The sequence below is a fragment of the Candoia aspera genome, chromosome 4, assembly GCF_035149785.1.
Source record: "Candoia aspera isolate rCanAsp1 chromosome 4, rCanAsp1.hap2, whole genome shotgun sequence".
Lineage (NCBI taxonomy): Eukaryota > Metazoa > Chordata > Lepidosauria > Squamata > Boidae > Candoia > Candoia aspera.
In genome coordinates this window covers 18,050,748-18,063,379 of record NC_086156.1, presented here as the reverse complement: position 1 = coordinate 18,063,379, position 12,632 = coordinate 18,050,748, and the positions used below count along the sequence as shown (strand labels likewise).

Here is a 12,632-nt window from a genome sequence, read left to right as displayed (position 1 = left end):
ATCACTTTGGAAGAGAAAAAGAACATGATGTGATCAGCAACTCATATTGGAGTAGTGCTGCTTGATGACAATGATCCTAAGAGCTTTTCACCCCAAACGAAAATGGAAGTTTATTTCAGTAGAAGACAATGGCCATTTCTGTATTGTTGCTAAGAAAGTTACATATTGTGTTCATGAAGTCAACAGGAGTCAATTTGACTCAAATGAGGATTATTTATTTATTACTTTTACTAATTTCAGTATCAGTTGGGTCAAAGGTACCCCCAATTTTTGAGGATTTGTGCTAAAAACATCCACTTTTCCACTATAGCAAAATTTGCAAGATTCTTTATAGACAGTAAAGTATGATATTGACACCCATTTTTCATTTTTGTGTTTCAGATGGAGGAAGCATGTGAAGATATAGATCAGATGTTCAGTGACTTATTGGGGGAGATGGATTTGCTAACACAGGTTAGTATGCCTGTGGGAAACGGAAGAAAAAATCCAATTTTCTGCCTCCTCTTCGGTTTTCTGTTCTTTTATATTTATTAAACTGCAGACATTCGTTTCTTTATGTTAGAACTGTTTCCTTGTGTGAGACTTTTAAATTGATAGAGTAAATCAATGCAATACAACAATGCCAGTCATGGAATCAAAACATCAAGGTTTCTCTCGTTTGCACACCCAATGGCATCTTTCAAAGAAAAAAAGCCCCATGACCCTCCAAGCCACCCTGGTACTTTATGCCAAAATTGGGGTTTGTACAGTATACTTTGCACACTCATTTATTTACTTTACATTTTCCTCCCAAGCTACTTAATTCCCAGGACATGGCAAGTTGCAGTGATCCTGGATACATTTAGATGGACATGCTGGGATCTTCTGCACCTCTTCTTGATGTTATGGCCCTGCTGGATCTCTCATCTTCTCATCTGGACCTGTTCAACTTCTGATGAGGAGGAAGAAGTAGAGCCCAGGGTTTCTAGGGGTAATAGTTCTGGAGGGGGTGATTCCAGCTGGCTCTCTTACTGACTAGCAACCAGCCGTGCCAGCGCAAAAGAGCTTGTTCTCAGCCAAAGTGGAGTTACTGGCTTCAACACTTCTGGAATCTCTCCCTCCAGGACTACCACCCCGAGAAGCCTTCTGACTCTATCAGAAAATGAGTCCAGCAGGGCCATAACATCTTCTTTACAGACTGTTTTAATATTAAGACACTTTGGGGAAACATGGTGGAATTATAAGTAGAAGACAAAATCTGGAGCCTATATAATATGCCCTCCTCTGGGAGGGCCTTCCGTATTTTCCCTTCAGCCATTTGTACTGCTGGTGACAGTGTCTCTCTGACATTGGCCCTTGTACCCCACAAGATTTTGGTCGGTTTATTTCCATCTAGTTTTGTTCCTCCTTTTTCCTTCCCTTCTCCAGGCAGCTCTGCCTTCCTCTTATCTAATCTTTGTTGTGTTTATGCCTTCTTTTTTGCTGCTTCTGTTTGATGGAGGGCAGCAGAGGGGTGTGTTTTTAGATGAGCAAGTGGTTTGCTTGTGTCAGAGACTATGGCTGGAAAGTTACTGTTAAATTACTGTCATAAATCAGAGGCTTTATTTTACAACCAAATAATGTTGCTCACTGCGTGTGTGTGCACACACACAGACATGCATGCTGGCTGCGCTGACTCCTTCCTTTTTTTGCAGTGTGACTTCTGGTAGGTATAGGCACATAACCCATGTGCGAAATGTGCACACATTTTTTTTGGGGGGGGGGAAATCTGTAAATTGGATTTAGCTGGAATTGGCAATCTTAAACTAGCAAGATGGAAAACTGGAGATTAGACAGAATTTTGTACTGCTTGTCCCCCCCACTTTATTCTTCCTTTGTGGTGTCTTAAATTTCAGATCACCTTTCCAACAAATCTAAAGCAGTGATCCACTGTTCATGAAAATTGGATTGCTCCCTCATAAATATAACAAATGAGTCATCCGTAAAGGTGCTACCAGAATAGGCTTTGCCTCAGTTCCCCTTTTGTTCTGTTTCTTTATTGTTCTATGTTTTAAAGCTTCTTCCTCTATTTTCCCCAATGTGTCTGCTGTTTTCTGTCACAGAATGGAGCAGTTGTATTTCTTCACATTTTCATACTTTGGAATACCATTACTTCTCATTTCTTGTTTTATAACTAGCTTGCAAATGAGAATTAAGATATGTGAGTTCAATCTAAAATATACTTAGGAAGTTGTGTCTGCTGTCTGTGTCCTGGGATATCCTGTTACACAGCCCAGGTATTCTCAGTTTATGGATAACAGTGGAAGCCCTTGAAGGTCCTTTCATGTCTTTTGGGGTTGCTGGATACTTGAAGTGTGTGTCACTTATAGCCGTTCCTCAGATGTAGCAGGATGCTTGTAAAGGGGCACTATTTATGACAACAGGAGCATCCCTACTTGACTTAACGTATTGTATGTCCCAGATACAATTACAGTACTCTTAACTTTCAGTCTGCATTTACCTGTTCTGTGATATAGATGAAAAAATGAAAATAATAAACATAGCTCAACCATCTCCATCCCACTCTTCAGATAAATTGGGACTATGATCCCCATGCTATCTGGGATTTTTAAAATCCCAGCATATCTGGAAGGCACCATGTTGGGGAAGAAGGGATCTAGATTCTCTGGTTTTTTTGAAGAGCAACCAAGAAATACTTTCTTGTGCTGTTTTCATAAACTGGTTGAGTATCAGTTTTCAACTGATGGTCAACTGACCAGTTTAATTTCATTTAAGCACCATTTTATAACATTATAATTAGTTGTTTGAAAAATAAGTAGTAAATTCTTTGAGGGTGGTCTTCTTTCTTCAGGCATTTCGTTAATTTTGATTCTATGTACATTCAAACAGTATCTTTAGAAAATCCAACTAAATTGTTCCAAATTCTTAAAACCTCTTGAATAAGATTTGGCTAAGGGATAAATGGAGGAGGCTGCTGGGAAGGGGAGAGATACAACTGCAGTAATCCACAACTCTGCATTTAACACTTCGTACATACCTATTTCTCCGATCCTATCCTCATGACACACCCTTGATTTAATGCAAGTTGTGTAATGGTGTATAAGGGGGGAAATGTAGGAAATCAAGCGCGCAGATGACAGGATCTGCGATGTCATCATCTAATTTGGATTTAAGACCACTATAGTATACAGTATGTGCATTTTGCAATTCCATTTCATTTATCTTGGGATGTTTGTTAATTTCCATGAGAGTGGGTGTCAGTGTCAGCACAGTGGTATGGATGGGTTATCATCTATAAGATTTGGTGGCGTATAAATCCAATAAACAAAAAATGAATCTCTGCTGCAGCTGCTAGATCTTACGTTATTGTACAGCAGAAAGGTAGATACCTCCCTGTCTCTGGGGAACTGCTCCCCCAATGTCCACTGCAGTCCCCACCTTCCACCTCTCCTTCCATTATCCTCCCTATCCCAAATTGTGGAAGCAGCTGATTAGCCCATTCTTCCTGGTCTGTGCTTCTGATAAAAAAATCTTCTCTTGTCAGATCTGGAATTGATCGATTTACTGTGAGTGGGAGATTCCTGCTGGCATGCTTTGATTCTAATAGTTGATTTTTTAAATGCTCCGAACAAAAGTAGATCTGTGAAAATGTGATTGGCCCTTGAAGCACATGAAGAACAATACAAACTAGCAGAACATTGTGAAATGTAATTTCCTATCAGTGGTGGAAGAGGCTGTGTTAGTTTGGCATTCCCTCTCTACGTTTCAGGTTCTCCCTGTGAATATTAACATTGCTGAAGATTTTACTAGGGTTGCGCAATGCCTTTGAAAAGTGCTGTGCTGACACAGCTACTTTGCTTCATTTCCCCCCCCAGTGCTTTCTTCCCCAACGTAGTAGTAGTTACAGCATGGTGCTACTTCCGCTACCTTATGACACTCTTCTAAGATGAATAGTGAGAAATTCAAGTTAGACACTGGGTGGGTTAGCATTATATTTTATTTGTGGTTAACCTAACCAAGGCTTACTCAATTGAACCTATTTTCCAGATTCTTAGTACACATTTAACCTGAGCCTCCAACAAGCCAGCATATTGTACATATCCAGCCAAAAGGAAGTACTTTTTCATGTAGCACATGGTTAAATTATGAATTTTATTATCATAAAACGTAATATGATTAGCAACTGAGATGGTTGTAGGAGAGGTGGACATGAATTAAGGGAAGAAATTATCCTACTTTGAACACATTGCACAAAGATCCAGCTCTCTGGAGAAAGTTCTAATGCTGGGAAAGGTGGAAGGAAAGAGAAGAAGAGGATGACCAGCAGCAAGCTGTATAGACTCAGTTATAGTGGCAAGGAGTGTACCATTGGGAGACATGAAAGAACAGGTTAGGGTAGATTGTCGTGGAGAAAATCTATGTGGTTGCTACGAGTTGAAAACGACCTGATGGCACATTTATGTAATCAATCAAGTTTGACACTGGACCTTGGTCACCAAGGGTATCTTCAGGATGTGGTCAAATAAGTCAAGATGATGGCTGGGATGGTGTGGTTGAAGGTCCATCTGTTTGTTATGTGTATCTGGCAAATACAGCATTGCTATAAGAAAGAGCTCAACATTTCATGAGATAAACATCATTGGAAGCAATATATTATACTGATTGCCCAGAATTTAAATATTGGCACTGACGTATAACTGTAATAAAATTAAATAAATGAATTAACAGGGTAATATATTATGTCTTTTAATATTTTAATGGTTTATTAAGTCAGTATTTTAATGTTAAAAAGTTTTGTGCCCTAATAATAAAGTACATTTAATAAAGTCCCAGATTTGTTGGGATTTTAGCCAGGATCACTAAGAATTTTACATTCTGGGAATTATAATACCATCACATCTGGAGAGTACCAACACTAGCTGCTGGAAAAGAGAAGTGTCACTTTTATATATAGCTTGTGGGTTTCTCATGAGCGTCTGGTTGGCCATTGTGAGAACAGAATGCTGGACTGGACAGTCCTTTGGCATAACCACCATGGTTTTTCTTAAGTTCTTCTGAGCTCCCATTTCTCTGTGTAATGTTTCTGCAGTAAACACTGTTCTGGAGAAGAAAGACATTCTTGGGGACTATGATTGGCCAAGGTTCATGTGCTAATATTTCTTTATCTTTTCAAATGTGTTTATGTTGTTCATCCTACAGATATGATAAACAATAATTCAAAAGCTATTTTTCTCATAATATGCATTTGTTTGTATGCATATGTTTTGCTAACCTGAGTGAGTGGTTGGAGGGGGATGTGGTATTACAGTTGAAGAAAACATTCTAGGGAAAAAGATTGTAGGATTCATAATTCAAAAGCAAAACATTTCTGATGGAGGAAAAAAACCCAATAGAAATATAAATGTGCTTCCCATCATAGGAGATTTTAAAGGCTTTAAAACTGTTCTTTTTTTTATCAGAGTTTAGAAGTGGAAGCCATGCCCATTCCACCCCGAAAGTCATCTAATACTGAGTTTAATTTTGCAGTTGGTTTCAAAGATTTAAATGGTAAGTACTAAAAAAAAAACCATTGGACATATTTTCATATGGGGATTAAAGTATGGGAAGCAGAAAATTAGAGTGGTTTTGTTCTCTTCCAAAATTATTTGTGGGTGGGTGGGGGTGTGAAATGAATTCTGCCTAGTCTTAAAAAGATGAATGTATAAGGTTGACATTATAAAAAATAAAGTTTTAGAACGTTTCCCCAAACCTTCTATTGATTTGAATAGCACATTCATTTACTCTAAAAAGATACAAAATTGAGCTGAAGAATAATAGATGTTTTTCAATGTATTTGCAAGTTTTCCAAGACCTTTAATCAAGCAACATGCAAAATGAGGGAAGGAAAATAAAAATGTGTCCTATATTTGAGCCATCTCAATACCAAATTATTTTCTTAAATGTAACGTAATGTTAAACTGCACAGAACCTAGCTCATGGCTTGCCAGATAACAAATATTAATAAATCCTTCATTTTGAAATATATATTCCAGCTGTTAGTCACAACTGTTTCCATTAATTATAATAATTCATGTTGGGAATTACAAAGTTGTAGTCAACCCATCGGAAGGGCAGCAGGTTGCAAAGCCTTCTTATGAGAAGAGGCATAAGCAGGTGTCTCTAGCATGATATTTTCAAATGTGATAAATCATCTTAGGAAAGGATGCTGCTTTGCTTTAGAAGAATCCCAAGAATTATTTGAGTCTATGAGCACTGTCTGTTACTGTCTGTGGAAGACCATCTAATGATGTACATGGAACTATTGTTCCTTAATAACATTGGAGAAGAGCTCTGATATGTTGACCTTTCTTCTTAACAGAATCCTTGAACGCATTGGAAGATACTGATTTAGATACTCTGATGGCTGATCTTATAGCAGATATCAGTGAAGTAGAAAAGACTACATTCCAAGAACTGAAGGATAACTCTTACAATGAGCAAGCTGCCATGATTCAGCCACCAGCAAAGGCTACCCCTATTTGTGGAAATCAATCAATACTAAATAAAACAACCCCACCTGCTGAGAAAGAATTACCAGCTCCCTCTGTAGAAACACCAGTGCTACCACCACCACCACCCCAAGCCATCCCCCTCCAGCCACTCACTCAGGTTAGCAAGCAGGAGAATCTCTGAAGAAGTTCTTAATATTCTCAAGATACTCGCACACCAACACAGGAGATAAACTGGATTATCAAAATGCCAGTTTCTGATGCATTAGAAGAATGTCTAACTTTTGTAAGGGTTCATTCTGCAAGAATATGTATTTAAATACAATCTTGGAAGATTTTGTTGCTCAAAAGTTGAGGAAGGAATGTAATGTTGGCTGACTTAAGCTCCTAGAGGAAAGGCAGGATATAAATCTAACACATACTTCATGTTGAGGAAATCCTATGTGGAACAGGCCGGTGGTTATTCTGCGGAAGATAGAAGCTTTTACTCTCAGATATTGCTAAAGACAATGATAAGGATAGATGCGTATGGTGAATACGCTGATGTTTCCCCTGAAGTTTTTATCCTGAAGAGGCAAGCTGTTTCCTGAATTGTCACATTAAGCTGAACAAAAGGTTGCCTTTTCAAGTGCACAAGACGCTGCAGTTAAACTTGTAGAGAATGATAAGATGATGAGCAAAAGATGAAGAACAGATTCAGAGTGAGACCTAATTAAGGAAGGAATCTCACAACTGTAGTCATAAGGCAAGGGATGGGCAGGGTTTTTTTGTGGCTATTGCCCACAGTTTTGTTTTTAAAAGCGAGCCTGCTGTGAGTACAGCTGATAATGTGATGATGCCACCACAGTGAGGTGAACCACAGCATTCCATCCACTGGGGGAGCAGTGGGGAGCTGGAGTTTATAATGGGGCAAAAATTGCATTCAGCACCTTGCTTTTGCTTTAGCAAGGAAATTTAAAAAATGGGGAAAACACACCACTGTAAGGTAAAAACATGCTAAAAGGTAAACTATAGTGATTCATAAAAACGGAAGAAAAGCAACACATTGAAGAACTACTATCAAAAAGGTGCGGAATGGTGAGAATGTACACCTGAAGGAGGGTGGGTGAGGGAAAGGTTAGTTTTTTGCCATTTTTAAACAGGATAATATATAAGTAATATGTAACATGTAAGCAAGTAACTTCCAAAATACCGTGAGAGCTTTTTTGAAAAAAAGAATGAAAGCATTTATCAAATGTTGATGGAAAAGCATATTTAATAAGAGGTTTACAATCTTATTTCCACCTCCTAGGAAGAACAAGAGGTGCAAGCAAAAGCTGACAAGATTAAACTGGCATTGGAGAAACTAAAGGAAGCCAAGGTTAAAAAGGTAGGGTTTATATGGCTGCACTACCCTGCCTTTAAATACCATGTCTGATGCACAGGAATGGTGCTCTCTTTAAAGAAAACTAAATTACAAATGGAGGAAGCTATAGCTTTTAGGTTTGTAACACTAGAGAGAAAATTGGGTTTAAATGCTTGTAGGCCTGTTACACCATAACAGATATTTAATGCTGTGACCATATTTTTGGGCAATCCAGGAACAGCGAACAAAGTAGACCAGACCAAGAAACCAGTGCCATATAGGTCAGGACTATTTTTATTGTAACAGCTCTAGAAACAGAACCTTGCAAGTCTGAATGCGCTTCCCCCCTCCCTCCCTCCCTCCCTTTATCTTCATGTGAACTAGGGAGGGTGTTTTCTCAAACTAGTTTCTTGGAATGGGCTCAGGTCCCACTTATCTGGCCATTGCCTTGGTAGCCACTCTTCCTCCTGTCCTTGAAGGCCATTCCCTATGCCCTCTACGTCTGCCTCCCACTCCCCCCGCTGCCTAAAGTCTGCAGGAGCTTCTGTCTAGCAAAAAATACTCCATCACACTGCTGAAGGAAAAGATTTAGAGGAAGGCTAGTTGCGGACAGCTGTAGGTGTGGAAGATAAGGCTATTAGTGCTTCAAGTCATTAGGCGGTTAAGGCTAAACCAGTGAACTTAAGAGGAGCGTGGGTTTATGGTTGTATCCTGTATGTGGGTTTTCCAGAATCAACTGGTTGGCCCCTCAGGAACATCATGCTGATTTGCATATCATTGGTCTTCAGTCTGATCCAGCAGAGCTCTTACTTTACTTCTACTCAAAAACAAGATCCTAACCGTAATCCCAGTAAATTAGCATTAGATGGTAGTCAACCCATTCAGACAATCTTGTGCCTGTCTAGAACTCCCACCTGGTTCACTGGCACTTACTCCCAGTAAAGTGGGTATAGGATTGCAGTAGGGGGATAATCATATAAACCCTATCTGAGAGAAGTGCCTAAGATTTAGTTGGAAGTTGATGTGTGTAGGAATCTCATAATTTCTTAAATTGCCTTAATTTTTATAGTGCACACATAAGGAAAGCAGAACAAATGCTTGTTCCTTCTTGAATTCCTTCTTCTGTTCCTGCATTCATAGGATTCTTGATGCACGTGCTTTAAAATGAGACTTTAATAAGGGATTGTTATTCTAGATTCTTATTTCCAAACAGTTCTAACTCTTCTTGTCCTAAATATCTGCTGTTATCTACCAATAGAGCAACTTCCTGTGAACATTTACTCTTTTTCCCCCTGCAAGCTTCAAGATTTCATCAGATCATCAAATGAGAGTAGAGAACCTAGCTGATACTTAAACCAATAATAGTAGATAATAGTGCAATAACAGGCACTATTGTGATGGGCCATAGCCTTTGCAGCTATTCAGGACAAAAGACACACTTTCATGAAAGGCTTAATATAGGTGTGTCTGTGTGTGTGTTTGCAAGTACAAATGCCAAAATTCACATAAATGTTCCACAAATGCCAAAATTCACATATACGTTTCCTGAAAAGATTATTGTAAAGGAAAGAGTTTTGTGGGACATGGACATGGTGACAGCTCATAATAAGAATAATGCTGAAATTTCCAGCACTGAATTTTACTGGATTCTCAGTATGTCCAATTATGAGTACTGTTGTATTAAGTTTCTCTTCTTTAAGCAAAGAAAAATCCCATTGCATAAAAATGTCTGCTTTTTTGTAAAGTGATTGGTTTGACTAAAACTGTCTCTGAACTTACTTATCTGGGAGTAAGCTAACTCATGTGCTTCTGGTTGGAGCCCTCTTGAAATCAAAGAGAGATGTTAGAAGTGACTGAAAATGCATTGATTTGGTGAGAGCTAAGACCAAATAATTTCATTTAGTTGCAAGGTCTTTTTAAGAGAATTATAAGACAGATTTTAAATGCTAGTCTTTGTGAACATATTGTCCAAAATCAAGCTCAAAAAGTAAGTTCAAAGTTCATTAAAAATATTATTTAACCAAAAGCATACATTAAGACAGATGAGAGAACAAGTTTGGTGGGGTAATGATTAAGGGATGCCTTATTTTTCTCAGTCCAATTTCTGATAACATGATGCATTTGAATCTGTAACTATCTTCAATTTTTATCAGTCATGGCAGATTTTTGAGCACTCTGGCCTTTTCATCCAGGCTGAAATTAACCGATTGATCTATTATTATCTCCCCAGCTTGTTGTCAAGGTGCACATGAATGATAACAGCACAAAGTCTCTGATGGTGGATGAACGGCAAGTGGCACGTGATGTCTTAGACAATCTCTTTGAAAAAACCCACTGCGATTGTAATATAGACTGGTGTCTTTATGAAATATATCCAGAGCTACAAATTGGTAATTTGCAAACCATCAGGCAATCTCTGCTGATACCTCTATGGTTTTCCTAGAGAGCAGTTTCTTGATGCTGCCACCCAGCCTCTGCCTGTTTCTGTATTAAGTCACAAGCATGTTGTGTGTTGGGTTCTAACGCAGCCAATGGCTGGTCTGTGTTTGTGTGTACTTGCATGCATGCATGAGAGAGAGGAACAAACTGGCTAATCAGACAAATGCACACTTCAGGCAAATAATGTTCTTCATTTGGCAACTAAAATCATCGATACTTGTAGCAAGCTTCTGTGTTTTGATGAAACTGCTCTTGTTTCCACTAATCTGATAAAAAAACTATAAAGGCCTAAGTATTAAAATAGACAATAATTTTAAACTATCCTTCTTTCTTTCTCTTCCCCTCCCTAGAAAGATTTTTTGAAGATCATGAAAATGTGATTGAGATCTTATCTGATTGGACTCGAGACACTGAAAATAAGATACTATTCTTGGAGAAAAATGAAAAATATGCTGTATTTAAAAACCCCCAGGTAAGCTAATTTCCCTCTGTGGGAATTTCCCTCTGGGGGAGGGAGATGGGCGGTAGTATAAATCTCAGAAATAAATAAATAAACAAACAAACAAACAAATAAATAATGTGACTAAGGTCAAGGGTTATCACCCTTTAAGTTGTGAATCCCTAAGAGGGTCACAAGCATGTTTGAGAAAAGCCACATTTTCTTTAAAGGAATAAGACTTGTCCAAGTAAAGCTAGTAGCAGTACAAAAACTCACAGCAGGCTTGTGCAGGCAAAGACCAGAGCAAGTTTTGGGAGAACAGCTAAACCTGTGGGTCTGTACATCTGTCAGAACCATCTGCCAATCACAGCAGCTTTGTTTATCATTTAGTCATTTAGTTTTTATTAATTGGGGAGTCACAGAAATTCATTTATCATTTTAAAATGTCATGATATTGCAGTTTGAGACTGTCTGCTGTAGCTACACAAATGGAGGGCAGAAAATAGATATGGATTTATTCACTTCTGTAATATAGAGATAAGGATTTAATCAATAAAAGGTACAAATTGCTTGCCCACATTCTTAATAATTCACACACTGCCTGTCCTATGATTAAAAATAATACAGCCTTGATAATGAAGAACAGAGGTAGTGAATAAACCCCACCACTGTTTCTAGTGATACTGAAAGCAAATTATTCCAAAACAAATAATTGTGTGCAAAATTATTCTGTTTTCCATAGAACATTCAAGTGTTCCCCAAAATGTTTTGTTGTTCAAGTGATTCATCCTTTTCTGGAAGTAAATTTGTTTTGGGGGACAAGTCAAGTGTGGATCAGTAAAAATTAGCTCTTGTTTCGGAAGATGTACTTCTGATAAATGACTAACCACCCCTAGGAGGACTGTATCAGTGCCTTTCAGGAGAAAAAGCAATGTTCCACAGAAAACCAAAACATTTCATGACTGGAATGGAATTTTGCACATCCCTGCTTCTGAATCTATGCCACAGGAAAAAAAAGTAGATCTCACAATCCTGAAGTGTGTCCACCAATGAGTTGATTTAGCTCATATAATGATAATTATTTTGTTGGTTTTAAAGAACAATTCAAAAATATGAAAAGTGCAGTGGAAATTCTCAAAGATGTATACACTGTCTTGCCTGGTTATCAGAATACCTGTTTTGGCTCCTAAACCTATTTTCTAGAATAGCTACTGTGGGTGTTGAAGTAGCACTGAAATCTAAATCTTTCTGGAATTCCTGCCTCTTTTTGGGTTAAAACCCTGTGGCGGCTACTGCGTTTAGTATGCTATAGTATGTTATAGACTTTGGTATATGGGGAAATGTAATTTATTTCTGCAAAAAGAAAGATTGTTTCTCCTCAAATAATTTATCTTTAAACCGATTTGCTGAAAGTACAGTAATGAAGGCAGACAACTTACTTGATTGCATCCTTTCTGGAAGGACGTTGCCTTCAGTTCAGAGTCCTCTTCCTTTCAGCTAAGTATACTGTAGTACATTTCTCTGTCCGTGTTTTCGTAATTGGTTTTCTCAGAGCAATCATATTAAGAGGCTGTGTTCCATGGAACTCCTGCAGTGACTCAATAAGTGGAAGGTCACAAGCTTGTTACTAAAAGCTCGGACTTCATACAAAGCTACATGCTCCAGATATCTTAAAGGCAATACATAAACCAATGCAAATTACTTTTTAAGGTGACAGTGGCTGATTTGCAGCATAGCAAAATAAACCTGCTTTTTGTGGGCATAATTGTCTCAGTTAATGGATCTTTACTTTAGGTTGGATTTACCTTAAGGTTGCAAACAAGATATATGGCATGGGGGGAAAAACGTAGATCTCCTAAGCCTGAGGTGTATTTTTTTCCGTGGGAAAGAATTCATTTGGTGCAAAGTCTCTGTGCAGTGCAGTGGGTCAGAGAATCCACTC

The 12,632-nt window shown here is 38.3% G+C and overlaps 1 protein-coding gene across 1 annotated transcript in view; it reads left to right on the top strand.

Moving 5' to 3' along the window:
- The first annotated feature begins 212 nt into the window (after positions 1 to 212).
- Positions 213 to 12,632, top strand: part of APBB1IP (amyloid beta precursor protein binding family B member 1 interacting protein) — a 28,915-nt gene continuing 16,495 nt past the window's right edge. Inside the window, exons 1-6 of the mRNA XM_063303506.1 lie at positions 213 to 453; positions 5,439 to 5,526; positions 6,338 to 6,627; positions 7,759 to 7,836; positions 10,043 to 10,202; positions 10,602 to 10,723. Coding sequence (XP_063159576.1) covers positions 382 to 453; positions 5,439 to 5,526; positions 6,338 to 6,627; positions 7,759 to 7,836; positions 10,043 to 10,202; positions 10,602 to 10,723 — 810 coding nt within the window. The 5' untranslated portion in view covers positions 213 to 381. The remainder of the gene's footprint in view (positions 454 to 5,438; positions 5,527 to 6,337; positions 6,628 to 7,758; positions 7,837 to 10,042; positions 10,203 to 10,601; positions 10,724 to 12,632) is intronic.